At 42.3% G+C, this 13,417-nt stretch overlaps 1 protein-coding gene across 2 annotated transcripts in view; it reads left to right on the top strand.

Annotated features, from left to right (window-relative positions):
* The window catches only part of F8 (coagulation factor VIII), a 117,041-nt gene that overhangs the window by 76,978 nt on the left and 26,646 nt on the right, over positions 1-13,417 (top strand). Inside the window, exons 15-21 of one of the 2 annotated variants that reach the window (XM_042974082.1) lie at positions 5,354-5,507; positions 7,591-7,803; positions 7,993-8,221; positions 8,645-8,827; positions 10,174-10,290; positions 11,125-11,196; positions 12,432-12,517. In XM_042974082.1, the coding sequence (XP_042830016.1) occupies positions 5,354-5,507; positions 7,591-7,803; positions 7,993-8,221; positions 8,645-8,827; positions 10,174-10,290; positions 11,125-11,196; positions 12,432-12,517 (1,054 nt within the window). The remainder of the gene's footprint in view (positions 1-5,353; positions 5,508-7,590; positions 7,804-7,992; positions 8,222-8,644; positions 8,828-10,173; positions 10,291-11,124; positions 11,197-12,431; positions 12,518-13,417) is intronic. The other variant, XM_042974083.1, reaches the window with a different exon arrangement.

The raw sequence follows: 13,417 nt of genomic DNA, 5'->3' as shown, positions 1-13,417 counted from the left end.
TTGGTGAAACTGAAGCAGGTATCTCGAAGAATGGGCAGATCCATGAGCATGCCCTTCTGGCTTTACACACTAGGTGTGAAACAACTAATTGTTGTTGTTTATGAAATAGATTCCACTGATACAAGGAAGGTATCAGCCAGAAGAGATGCAAGGAAAATGTTAAGGAAGTCAGCACATATATTAAGAAATTTGGTGACAACCCCAACACAGTAGTATTTGTGCCAATTACCGGTTGGAATGATGACAAAATGCTGGAGCCAAGTGCTAACATGCCTTGATTAAAGGGATGAAACGTCACCCACAGAGATGGCTATGCCAAGGGAGCCATGCTGCTTGAAACTCGGGATTGTCTCCTCTCAGTAGATCATCCAACTGACAAGCCCTTTTGTCTACCGCTCTGATATGTCTACTAAATTGGTGATATTGGTACTGTCCTTGTGAGCTGAGTGGAGATTGTTCTCAAACCTGGCACGGTAGTCACCTTTGCTCCAGTCAGTGTTACAACTGAAGTCAAGTCTGTTGGAATGCACCATGAAGCTTTGAGTTAAGCTCTTCCTGGAGACGGTGTGGACTTTGATGTTGAGAACATACCTGCCAGGGGTGCCTGGCTGGCTCAGTTGATGGAGCGTGCGACTCTTGATCTCAGGGTTGTGGGGTTTGAGCCCCACATTGGGTTTAGAGATTACTTAATAATAAAATCTTGAAAAAAAGAATGTATCTGTCAAAGATGTTTGTTGTAACAATATGGCTAGTGACAGCAAAAATGACCCACCAGTAGAAGTAGCTGGCTTCACAGCTCAGATGATTATTCCGAACCATCCAAGCTGGATTGTCACACAGCTTACATTGCTTGCAAGTTTGCTGACCTGAAAAAGATTGATCACTGTTCTGGAAAGAAGCTGGAAGATGGCCCCAAACTCTTGAAACTTGGTAATGCTTCCATTGTTGATATAGTTCCTGCCAAGCCCATATGTGTAGAGTGCTTCTTGGGCTGTCCTCCTTTGGGCCGTTTTGCTCTTCCCAGCGTGACACAGACAGTTGCTGTGGGTGTCTCAAAGACTTCTGTGGCTAATGAGGTCACCAAGTCTGCCGAAAAAGTAAAATGAATATAATCCCTACCTAATACCTGCCACCTCAGTCTTAATCACTGGTAGAACAATCTCAGAAGTATTCCAAATGGCCATTTAAGTTTAACGGTAAAAGACTGGTTAATGATAACAATGCATCCTAAATCCTCAGAAGAGGAGAATGTTTTGTGGACCATTGGTTTGTGTGTGTATGTTGCAGTTTTAAGTTATTAATTTAAAAAAACAATACTTTTTAATGGAAACAACTTGACTGGAGATTATCCCAGAGCATATGAACTTGAAAAACATTTGGGCTAGTGTCTATCTTTTCGAGAGTTTTAGAGTGCCCAATCTTTATAAGTGTTTGCCTTCAAACCAACTAAATAGAGCTCTTTTACAAATTAATTTTAGCAATACCACCCAGATGTCCAAAAGCATGACACATTTGCAACAGATATATAGATAGATGGACACACAAACACAAAGATCTTACAGCTTTTCTTTTTACTAATATTAATGGAGAGGACATTTAGGCTTAATTTCCAAATACCTCCCTCTCTCCTTTTCTTCCCTTCTGATGATATTTCTCCCTAATGTTGGCATGTGAAAAGATGGCCCCCAGGTCCTAGAGGAGGTGGAGATAGAAAATTTACATCCCAAAGGCACAGATTGAGTACAGGAGAATTCCGTTTCCAGGGTCCAGATCTTTTCAAGCATTTTGAGAGGAACCAGCAAAGGTTTGGAGGATTGGCGAAAGGGCAGGTGAACTTTCAACTTATAGAACCAAACCTTTTACCTGGCAGATATTTGCAAGACAAAGGCAGCTCTCTCCAATTCCCCCAAAGAATTGGGTTGTAGCTTTTGTTTTAGGTACTTTTAATCTTTTTTATTTTTCATTAACCTTCTGTAGTGATTCATTCAATGAAGCTATTTTGGAATTTTGAAACCTTTTGGAAGTTTTTGCATACAATTAACATACAAGACCCAATTTGTTTCTTTGATTTGTGAGCTCTTGCTTTTAAGTGCACTTTTTTTTATTTGAGAGAGAGAGAGAGAGAGAGAGAGAGAGAGAGAGAGAGAATCTTAAGCAGGCTCCAAGCTCAGGGCAGAGCCTGATGCGGGGCCCCATGCAGTGCTGGACACGGGGCTCAGTCTCACAAACCATGAGATCATGACCTGAGCCAAAATCAAGAGTCAGATACTTAACCAACTGAGCCACCCAGGTACCCCTTAAATGCACTTTTTAAGTGATCTTATCTATTTGTTTTTGTTTTTGTTTTTGTTTAATTTAATTTCAAGTTAGTTAACATACAGTATAGTCTTGGGTTCAGGAGTAGAACCCAGTGATTCATCACTTACATATAACACCCAGTGTTCATCCCAACAAGTGCTCTCCTTAGTACCCATCACCCACTTAGCCCACCCCCCCAACCCACCTCTGTCCAGCAACCCTCAGTTTGTTGTCTGTATTTAAGAGTCTCTTATGGTTTGCCTCCCTCTCTGTTTTTATCTTATTTATCCTTCCCTTCCCCTATGTTCATCTGTTGTGTTTCTGAAATTCCACATATGAGTGAAGTCATATGATATCTGTCTTTCTCTGACTGACTTTATTTCACTTAGCATAATACATTCTAGTTCCATCCATGTTGCTGCAGATGGCATTCTTTTTCATTACCCAGTAGTATTCTATTGTATATATATACCACATCTTCTTTAGCCATTTGTCAGTCGATGGACATTTGGGGTCTTTGGAACATTCCCCATAACACCCATTATAATTCCAGGTTGTTTTTAGTAAAATTTTGCCTCCTTGCTAGACATCTGCAGCTTCTGGCACTATAGTTCTTACGTGTGAAAGACGGCACACTCAGCTCTCTGGATACAAAGGATCCCATGTGTTTAGCCAGCTCTTTGAATTTCTCAGAGCCAAGCTAATGCCTAAGCTCTTTGACTTCTGAGATACTCTTTTTGCCACAGCCTTTACTTCACATGCACATTAATAGAAAGCAACAGTAACTGGAAGAACAGAACTGTGGACACCAGCAGTAACCAACACACTAGGGACTGGGACAGGATTAAACAAACAGGCCTAAAAGAATGGAGACCACAAACTGATTCCAAACCAATAGACAATTGCAGCTGCCACCAGCAGTTCCCAGCATGGAATCTGGAGAATAATTCCAAACACGGGGGGAATTGCAAATTAAACCATTACGAGTTCCCAACGTGGCATCCAGGGACAAAACCAAAAACCGTGGTTTAGATGTTACTGCAGACTGGCCCATAGTGGTCCCTGCATGCACATCCAGCAAGTCCTAGCGTGGACTAAACTGGCCGACTCCACTGATAGAGACAGTAGAATAGAACTGAGGAAAGCACTAAACCAGCAGAGCCCAGTCAATAACGACTACAGACTAGAAACGGGGAAGGGACTCCGACATGGAACTGGGGACTGAACCAAGGGCTGGCTCTTTGTTAGAGCCTCCTGTCACTCAGGACTGACCTATTAACCCTGCACTGGAAAGCCAGTTGCACTTGGAGCTTGAAAGCAAAAAGCGCAGAACTCAACTAAGGAACTCACCGCGACCCCGGGAAGCAGGAAGAAAATGAACTCAAAGGGCTCACAGGGTGCCATACTTTCCTGTTTTGGAATGCCATCAGAGGTTCACTTTGGAGCCTGTTGCTGCCACCAAGTCTGTTAAAAAACAAAATTCAAGCAAGTAAATCAGTTTATGAAGTGCTTTATGAGGTTATCATGAATTAGGCAGCATTCCATCTAGCAAGCAGAGAGATGCTCTGAGGAGCAATACAAATGGAAGATGGGGCAAGGAGGTTGGTTATTAGCACAAGAAAGGGGTGCTTCAGCCCAGGATAGCTTTTTGGGGAGAAGGGAAGAACAAGATTTTGATCATGCAGATGACCTCACTAATGCTGATCTGGAAATTTCAGATTGAGTGTCAAAAGGTTACATTCCTGGGATTGGTTGAGACTGTGAATCTTGTTTTGCTCTCCTTGGTGACAAATGACTCCAATTTGGGCTTTTTCTTAACAAAACAAAATACAACTAGATGCTGTTTCCAAGCTACAGAGCTGAAGCATAGGAGTATGAAAGGTGAAAGGAAAAGGATGGAAAATGGCACGCCATGCAAATCCAAAGCTTCTGGATAGAGAGTAGGTCATGGCAGGCCAATGCTCCTGCTGCAACTATAAAAACTAGATAAATGCTAAAAATCCATATTTTAAAAATCTTTGGAGAGCTGTAGAACAATAAGAATTGGATGAACTAAAATTTAAGTGCAAGAGGACCACCTAGTTGCAGTGATGATCAGCAGTTGTTTTCTTTCTTGGTGGGTTTGCTGAAGTGTCTTACAGGCTGAGTGAACGGAGACTTTATAATTCCTCAATCAAAAGTCTGGGACGGGGCGGAGTGGGGGGGGGGGGCAGAGGCGCCTGGGTGGCTCAGTCGGTTAAGCGTCCCACTTCGGCTCAGGTCATGATCTTGCAGTTCACGGGTTTGAGCCCCGCATCGGGCTCTGTGCTAACAGCTCAGAGCCTGGAGCCTGCTTCGGATTCTGCGTCTCCCTCTCTCTCTGCCCCTCCCCTGCTCACATTCTGTGTCTGTCTCTCTGTCTCTCTCAAAAATGAATAAACATTTAAAAAAATTTAGAATAAGTTTATAAGCCCTACATACATTTAACATCCAACAAATATTTTTTGACCACCTACTATGGGCCGGGCACTTGTTCCAGCTGCAGGGAATACAGCAGTGGACAAAACAGACAAATGCGCTGCTTTCATAGAACTTATGTACTAGTGAAGCCTGAAGGGAGAGTATGTCAGGAAGATGGAGGGGTTAACTATGCAAAATGTTGCTTAGTCATCCAATAAGATGAGGACATAACAAAATTGACTATCAGCTTTGATAAGCTGCTCCCCTGATTTGGATATCATCTGAATATGGATAGTGTTCATCTAGATCTCTTGTGAGCTCTCAGCCTCTAGGTATTTGCCAATTGAATTTACACAGATATCCATGTGTTCAAAACTGTATACTCCAACCACCTCGTCCTCCAGGGTTCCCCATCTCAGTGAATTGCATCACCATCCATCCATTTGCCCAAATCAGAAGCCTGGAGGTTCTCTTTAATCCTTTGTTCTCCTCTCTCCACTCCATTACACTTCCAGTTCATCATCAGTTCTACTAAATGTGTCTCAACTACAGGGAGGGCAAGAATGTGAGCTTTTTCTGCCCACCTGGTCCATGAAGACATTGCTTTTCTTCCCAGGGCACCAGGTGGGGATGTCCCTCAGTTCAAGAAGGTGGTTTTCCAGGAATTTACTGATGGATCCTTCACTCAGCCCTTATACCGTGGAGAGCTGAATGAACACTTGGGACTCTTGGGGCCATATATAAGAGCAGAAGTTGAAGACAATATCATGGTGAGTTAAGGACAATGGAATTAAAAAAAATTAATCATATATATATATACATACACATTGTTTCTAATTATAAGAATAATGTATTCTTGGGGCGCCTGGGGGCTCAGCCGATTGAGCATCCCACTCTTGGTTTTGGCTCAGGTCACGATCTCACAGTTTTGTGAGTTTGAGCCCCACATTGGGCTCTGCACTGATAGCACAGAGACTGTTATGGATTTTCTCTCTCTCTCTCTCTCTCTCTCTCTCTGCCCCTCCCCCACTCGAACTGTCTGTGTCTCTCTCAAAATAAATAAATAAACTAAAAAAATTAAAAATTAAAACTAATGTATTCTCGGCACCTGGGTGGCTCAGTCAGTTGAGCGGCCGACTTCAGCTCAGGTCATGATCTCATGGTTCATGAGTTTGAGCCCCACATCGGGCTTGCTGCTGACAGCACAGAGCCTGCTTCAGATCCTCTGTCACCCTCTCTGTCCCTCCCCTGCTCATGCTCTCTCAAAAATAAATTAAAAATTTTTAAAAAATAATGTATTCTCACTTTTGAAAAATTTCAAAGTATAGAAAATAAAGAAGTTGAAAAATAATCCCATAACTACCATTTTGGTATATGTTATCTTTGTCTTATGTATCCTTCTCTTTATGGGTTCAGAATTATACAATGTATAATTCTACTTCTTTTGACTAAATATCATGTGGTATTTCTCATGTCATTAAAAAGACTTTCTAAATACTTTTGTTTAATGATGGCATAGTAGTCTATTATGTGAATATATGGTTTACTTAGCCATATACTTTGAACAACCTTTTAAATAGTTTGATATTTTTTCAACAGTTCAGTAATGCTGTAATCACAACCGTTTACCAGGACAAAATTCTGGAAGAGCAATGTAGAGAAACATTCATTATCTATTAATGTCCTTTGCCCATTTGACATTTTTTGGAGGGAGTGCTTTTCTTATCAATTTATATTACCATATCTGTTATATATTTTTCCAAGTTTGTTGTCTTTTAATTTTATATATAGTGGTTTTTTAAATAAAACAGGTTTGAATTTTTAGGCAGTAACCCATAAATCTTTCCTTTATGACACTTACGTAGCTTTTATGTTTATAAAAATCCTTCCCTTGAGGTACCTGCATGGCTCAGTCGGTTGAGCGTCAGACTTTGGCTCAGGTCATGATCCCATGGTTTGTGGGTTCAAGCCCCACGTCGGGTTCTGTGCTGGCAGCTCAGAGCCTGGAGCCTGCTTCAGATTCTGTGTCTCCCGCTCTCTCTGCCCCTCCCCCACTCGCACTCTGTTTCTCTCTCTCTGTGTCTCTCTCTCCCCCCAAAAAACAAACATTAAAATAAATAAGTAAAAATCCTTCCCTATACAAAGATTGTTTTTCTTAAAATCACACTTTCTTCAACTTTATTTTACAGTTTAATTTCTTAACATTTAACCTTTTACTCCATCAGTAATTCCTGTAGACTAGAAGTTATTTTGATGCATTGCGTGAGCCAAAAATTAAAGTAGTTTTATTCTTTTCCAAAAATAGTCATCCATTGGTCCAATTGAGTGTTTACATTAAGGATATAGAAGGACCTAAGATTATGAGATTGCAAGTGAATTTTTTTTTCTGTCTTGATTCTGATTTTAGCTTCCATATGTCATATGAAGCATGTTTAACTTTTAAACAACTGAAGTCTTTTTTAAGGATCATATGCATTCACCCTAGAATTTGTCATAAGAACCATATGATTCAATTCCTGGGCTTATGGTCTCTTAAAACCCCTGGTGTGATATTTTCCCTTTTACTTCAGATTGCTTTTAAGTATTTAGGAATTTTCTCTTTTGCAACTTTCAATTCATGCTTTAAAGATCTTAGAATTCAAAACTTCCCCACTTTCCTCTATAGATCCTTCCTTTTGGGTTCTAATAACATCCATCCTCTGTACCACTTCCTTTGGGTATTAAAACTTGGGAAAAGCCAAAAATAGGCGTTACTATTAGGGACGTAAACCCTAAACGAAGAACTTTATAAGATCCTGAAACATGACACTTGAATTCTTTTTTAAAATTTGTATTCACTTCTTTTCTCTGCAGGTAACTTTCAAAAACCAGGCTTCTCGTCCCTACTCCTTCTATTCTAGCCTGATTTCTTATGAGGAAGATCAGAGGCAAGGAGCAGAACCTAGAAAAAAGTTTGTCAACCCTAATGAAACCAGAGTTTACTTCTGGAAAGTACAACATCAGATGGCACCCACTGAAGATGAGTTTGACTGCAAGGCCTGGGCTTATTTTTCTGATGTTGATTTGGTAAGTAAGTGTGTACTGTGCCTGCTGTTTACTGGTTTAAAAGGAATGGGCTTTGTGTTATCTGCCAAGAATTTTGGTATTTACCCTAAGTTTAATGGAAAGCTTTAAATAGGGGAGGTGCCATCATATTTGTGTTTGAGAGATATCACTCTGGGATCTACTAAGGAGGATTGATGTCTTCTCTCTCAGGAAAAAGACGTGCACTCTGGCTTGATCGGACCCCTTCTGATCTGCCGCAGTAACACACTGAGCCCCGCTCACGGGAGACAAGTGACAGTGCAGGAGTTTGCTCTGTTTTTCACCATTTTTGATGAGACTAAGAGCTGGTACTTCACGGAAAACATGGAAAGGAGCTGTAGAGCCCCCTGCAGTATCCAGAAGGAGGATCCCACTTTTAAAGAAAAGTTCCGCTTCCACGGTAATAAATCCCACACCCAAATATTACTCCGTGTGAAAAGCACTACAACAGATGAGACGTGAGCCTGATGTTTCCACAGTATATGAATTGGGAGTGTATGTATGGGAGTGGAATCCTCACAGGAATCAATACTTTTTACTGGAGTAGAGGGAAAGAAACTTGTAGAACAGATCTTTTTAACTTACTTTAATGTTTATTTATTTTTGAGAAAGAGAGCATGAGCAGGGGAGGGGCAGAGAGAGAGGGAGACACAGAATCCGAAGCAGGCTCCAGGTTCTGAGCTGTCAGCACAGAGCCCGACGTGGAGCTCAAACCCACGAACCGTGAGATCATGACCTGAGCCGAAGTCCGACGCTCAACTGAGCGAGCCACACAGGTGCCGCGAGAATAGGTTTTAACAGCCTTCTTCGTGTTCTCCTCCAGCAATCAACGGCTATGTGATGGACACACTACCCGGCTTGGTAGTGGCTCAGGATCAAAAGATCCGATGGTATCTGCTCAGCATGGGGAGCAATGAAAACATTCATTCTATTCATTTCAGTGGGCAGGTGTTCACTGTACGGAAAAAAGAGGAATATAAGATGGCAGTCTACAACCTGTATCCAGGTATGAGTTAGTTTGTGCTCTTTCTGACTACTGTACCTATTGTTCCACTCAAATGGTCCGGGCACTGGGAGAGCAATCCAAGGACAGAGCACACACACTCCCTGATCTCAGGTAACTTACTTCTTCAACTCACTTTACTCTATAGAGACATACTAAATAATTTAGCAAATGAGCATGATGATTTCAGATACAGATAATGTGCTCTAAAAGAAACAGAACAGAAAGCAGGAATAATTCATGTTGCAGCACTTTACTAGGAAAAGGAGATTATTTTCCCCATCTGAGATCCCACACGGCACTAGCAGTTATCCATAGAGTGATTTGTTTATGTATATAACCAGTATATCGATTAAGCAGTACTCATAATGTTGATCAGCTTTCATCATGGGAATGAACTTCTCCCGTTCTTGTGTAAAACTTCCAATAAGTTCAATGACTTTTCTGCTCACTGTTTTCTTTTTAATTTATTTTTGAGAGAGAGAGCGCAAGCAGAGGAAGGGCAGAGAGAGAGGGACAGAGAATCCCAAGCACAGAGCCCCATGTGGCGCTCGATCTCATGAACTGTGAGGTTATGACCTGAGCTGAAATCAAGAGTTGGACGCTTAACTGACTGAGCCACCCAGGCGCCTCTCTGCTCACTCTTGCGTAATAAACATTCCTGCAGTCACTTTACATCACAAATACAGTTCAAGTACAAAGCAGCAGTGTCCACTCCGAGATACCTACATTGGGAAAGGGAGGCACAGTTGAGTCCTTTCTTCCTCTACCTTGTGTTTATTGTGTGTCCCCCTGCTCCCAACCCTGGCTGCTGCTTTTCAACTCCAGCATGGAAAGGGTAAACTTACAACACCCTTATCCTAGTTGGCACCTTAAGGGGCACCTTTATCCTAGTTGGCCGCTTGTGACTCATTCCTCAGCCCCTCAGCCTTCACCTCTAGCTTCTTGCTGCCAGGTTACTTTAGCCTCAAGGTGGCCCTAGTGGACCAGATCCACGAGGACCTTGCCCAGGCCTCCCTGTCCCAGGGAGCTCACATGTGCCCAATGGGAAATAAACCTTTGTCTCTGGAAAACCCTGAGACTGCAGTGGCTTTCTCCTGTCTGCACCGGCAAAGGCTGCCACCACCCTGTCTCTCCTATTTCCCAGGGCTGGGGGCTGCCATGACTCAATCCCCGGTGCCTCAAAACTGTAGGGCTCACACAGGGAGCACTTTGGGTTTGAGGGTCCGAGGGTGGTAGAACTAACTTAGGTAGATCTCCTTTGATATTCTGCATAAACCAATGCATCTGCCAGTCATTTTTTTTTTTAGCAAGAAGAAATCATTTTTGTTCCTTTTGTTTTTGATAAGGTGTTTTTGAGACAGTGGAAATGCTACCATCCAAAGTTGGAATTTGGCGGATAGAATGCCTAATTGGCGAACACCTGCAAGCTGGGATGAGCACTCTCTTTCTGGTATACAGCCCGAGTGAGTAGCGCTGTGCGCAGAGGCCCCCTTCCTAGTCAGCCCGCTTCTCGTTGTTTTTAGGGAGAAATAGAGCACACAAATGGGGGAGAGGGGGAGAGACAGAGACAGAGACAGAGACAGAGGCAGACAGACAGAGAGAATCTCAGGTAGGCTCCACACTGAGTGTGGAGCCCAACGCAGGGGTCAGTGTCAAGACCCGGGGATCGTGACCTGAGCCAAAATCAGGAGTCAGAGTGTCAACCGGCTGAGCGTCGCCCCACCCTGGGCGCCCCGCCTCGGCCTACTTCCATACAGCTTTCCTCCTTCCTCCAATGCTTGCCTTTGTCAAGAAATCAATGCAAGCTTATGGTCATTTCCAAATCTAAAGTGAATATTGCTGGTACAAATGATCAGAGTCCCCAGAGAAGGGCAGATATGGTTGAAGCTTCAAACATTTTGAACCCGAAGCTGTAAATATATAACAAACCAGTGCTAAAAATATCTTCATTTTCACAACTCAGTGAAGCTCCAAGAACAATTTGGGAAACTTAATTTTGGTTCAGTTATCAAAGATAACTTACAAATATCACCTGGAAGAGTTTGATATTTAACCCTAAGCAAGTAAGAGAGCCATTGCGTTCCTCAGCTGCAGGACACGGATACTTGTGGCACCTAGCTATTGGAGTGAATTAAATGAGACAGAGAGTACAATAAAACATTTAATATAGTTCTTGGCACATCGTGAACAGTAAAAATATGACCATTTGTTGGTGTTCTCCCGTTTTCATTGACTTGCATCTGTGAAGCTACATTTTCTGTATGTCTAGCTGTTGTGTTCCTCCACTTTGATTTCAGAGTGTCAGATTCCACTGGGAATGGCTTCTGGACGCATTAGAGATTTCCAGATCACAGCTTCAGGACAGTATGGTAAATACCATTTTTTGTCTCCCAGAACTGCACTGATTAGATCTTTTTTACTTCTGTTAATTCTGCTCCATAAATGCCTCTCTTTCTTTTTTTTTTAAGTGTGAACTCGATTTTATTTTTAAATGTTTATTTATTTTTGAAAGAGAGAGAGAGAAAGAGAGACAGTGTGAGAGAAGGGGAGGGGCAGAGAGAGAGGAAGACACAGAATTTGAAGCAGGCTCCAGGCTGTCAGCTGTCAGCTGTCAGCACAGAGCCCGATGCGGGGTTCAAACTCACAAACTGTGAGATTATGACATGAGCTGAAGTCGGATGTGTAATGACTGCGCCACCCAAGTGTTCCTAAGAATTATTTTTCTATTTTTAAATGATTGGGAAAGAACAAAAGAAGAATGTATCATCACATGTGAAAGTTATATGAAACTCAAATTTCAGTGTCTGTAAATAAAATCTTCTATGGGTACATACAGCCACACCCACTCACTTATAATTGTCTACAACAGCAGTTACATAGCTGAAACAGAGACCAGATGATCTGCAAAGCCTAAATTATTTACTATCTGGCCATTTACGGAAAAAAGTTTGTCAATCCCTGTTTTAGAGGGAGCAAAATGCCCTCTGAAAGTGAAGCTTGAGAGTGATATACCAAAATAGTATTATTTTTCTCTGCATAATTGTATTATTTTTCTCTGCATAAACGGATACTTTTTTCACTTTTATTTTTATTTATGTCTTATTTTTTTTTATTTTTTTAACATTTATTTATATTTGAGAGACAGAGAGACAGAGCTCCAGCAGGGGAGGGGCAGAGAGAGAGGGAGACACAGAATCCAAAGCAGGCTCCAAGCTGTCAGCACAGAGCCCGATGTGGGGCTCGAACTCACCAGTGGTGACATCATGACCTGAGCTGAAGTCGGACGGTTAACTGACTGAGCCCCCCAGGAGCCCCTGTGTCTTATTTTTATTTTTCATTTTCTAACTTTGCTACCAGGAACATACATTTTGTAATAAAGAAATAATGATATTATTCTATAGTACTGGTAACACATTCCAGTGTCAGCTAATTAGAGGTACTAATAAACAAAATTATTAAGTTTAGAAAATAAAATACTACTATGTTTTATGCCTTTATCTTCTCCACAGCTAGGTGTACCCTTTCTCAAGAGAGAAAGTTTATTTCCTAAGTGTCTAGGACCGACCCAGCTGAATCTAATCTCTCTCCCCTTTCTTGGGCAAAGGACAGTGGGCCCCAAAGCTGGCCAGACTTCACTATTCTGGATCAATCAATGCCTGGAGCACCAAGGACCCCATTTCCTGGATCAAGGTTAGAAAGTGCCTCGTGTTCAGTCATGTCGTGTGTTCTCTTGCAAGCTCAAAACGTTATACATCTGCTTTAAGCCGTAGTCATTGTCGTCAAACTCCAAGTAACAGACCAGGAAAGAACACAGTGGCTTAGGATTTGTACAAAGACAATGAGGAATAATGATTTGGGATCGAGTATGCTGATATGTTAGTCCAATATGGGAAACAAACTGGGAACCGGTGACTGAAACAGCGTCTTTAGGGTCATTCAGTATCTTTTCAAATGACAAAGTCTTTCAGATCTGCTCACTCCCCATTTCCTCTAGAGCCACACTGCCCAGTAGAAACACACTTCGAACCGCAAATGCAACCATGGGTGTCAGTCAACATTTCCCAGTGGCCACATTTAAAAAGAAACATCTGAAATTCATTTTAATGATATATGTGATCCAACATAGCTAAAAATGCTACCAAATGAGCATGTGCTAAGTCGGGACTGTGACCCTTCAAGGGCACACATATAGGAACTCATGCCAACTCCACCCTCTGCCTAACCACAAGCGTAGCTTCCTTCTAGAGCCCACCCAGGGAAAGGGAGAAAACGTGACTGCTTCCAGGTTTGTTTTCAACCCTCTAACGCGCCTCCACGTCCGGTACTTACAGCCCGAAGCGGGGAATGCACACACGCCCCGCCACCTTGTCTCCCCACGTCGGGTCCTCGTGCTGCTGACTTCTGAGCTGACCGACGCCATTACCTACACATTTCCCTCCTTTGCTGCAAGACAGCATCTGCTCCTGTTTTCTTGAGATTAAGATACTAAATAGGGATTGGGGAGAGATAAAGTGGCGCACGAGTGAGACCTGGAAAGAGCACATCTCTCAGTGTCACAGTGGCTCATTGGTCGTCAGCACGGCCAGTTGT

The sequence above is a fragment of the Panthera tigris genome, chromosome X (genome assembly GCF_018350195.1).
Source record: "Panthera tigris isolate Pti1 chromosome X, P.tigris_Pti1_mat1.1, whole genome shotgun sequence".
NCBI classification, from domain to species: Eukaryota; Metazoa; Chordata; class Mammalia; order Carnivora; family Felidae; genus Panthera; species Panthera tigris.
The sequence above is the reverse complement of the archived record's forward strand: the minus strand, read 5'-3'. Positions and strand labels throughout refer to the sequence as shown.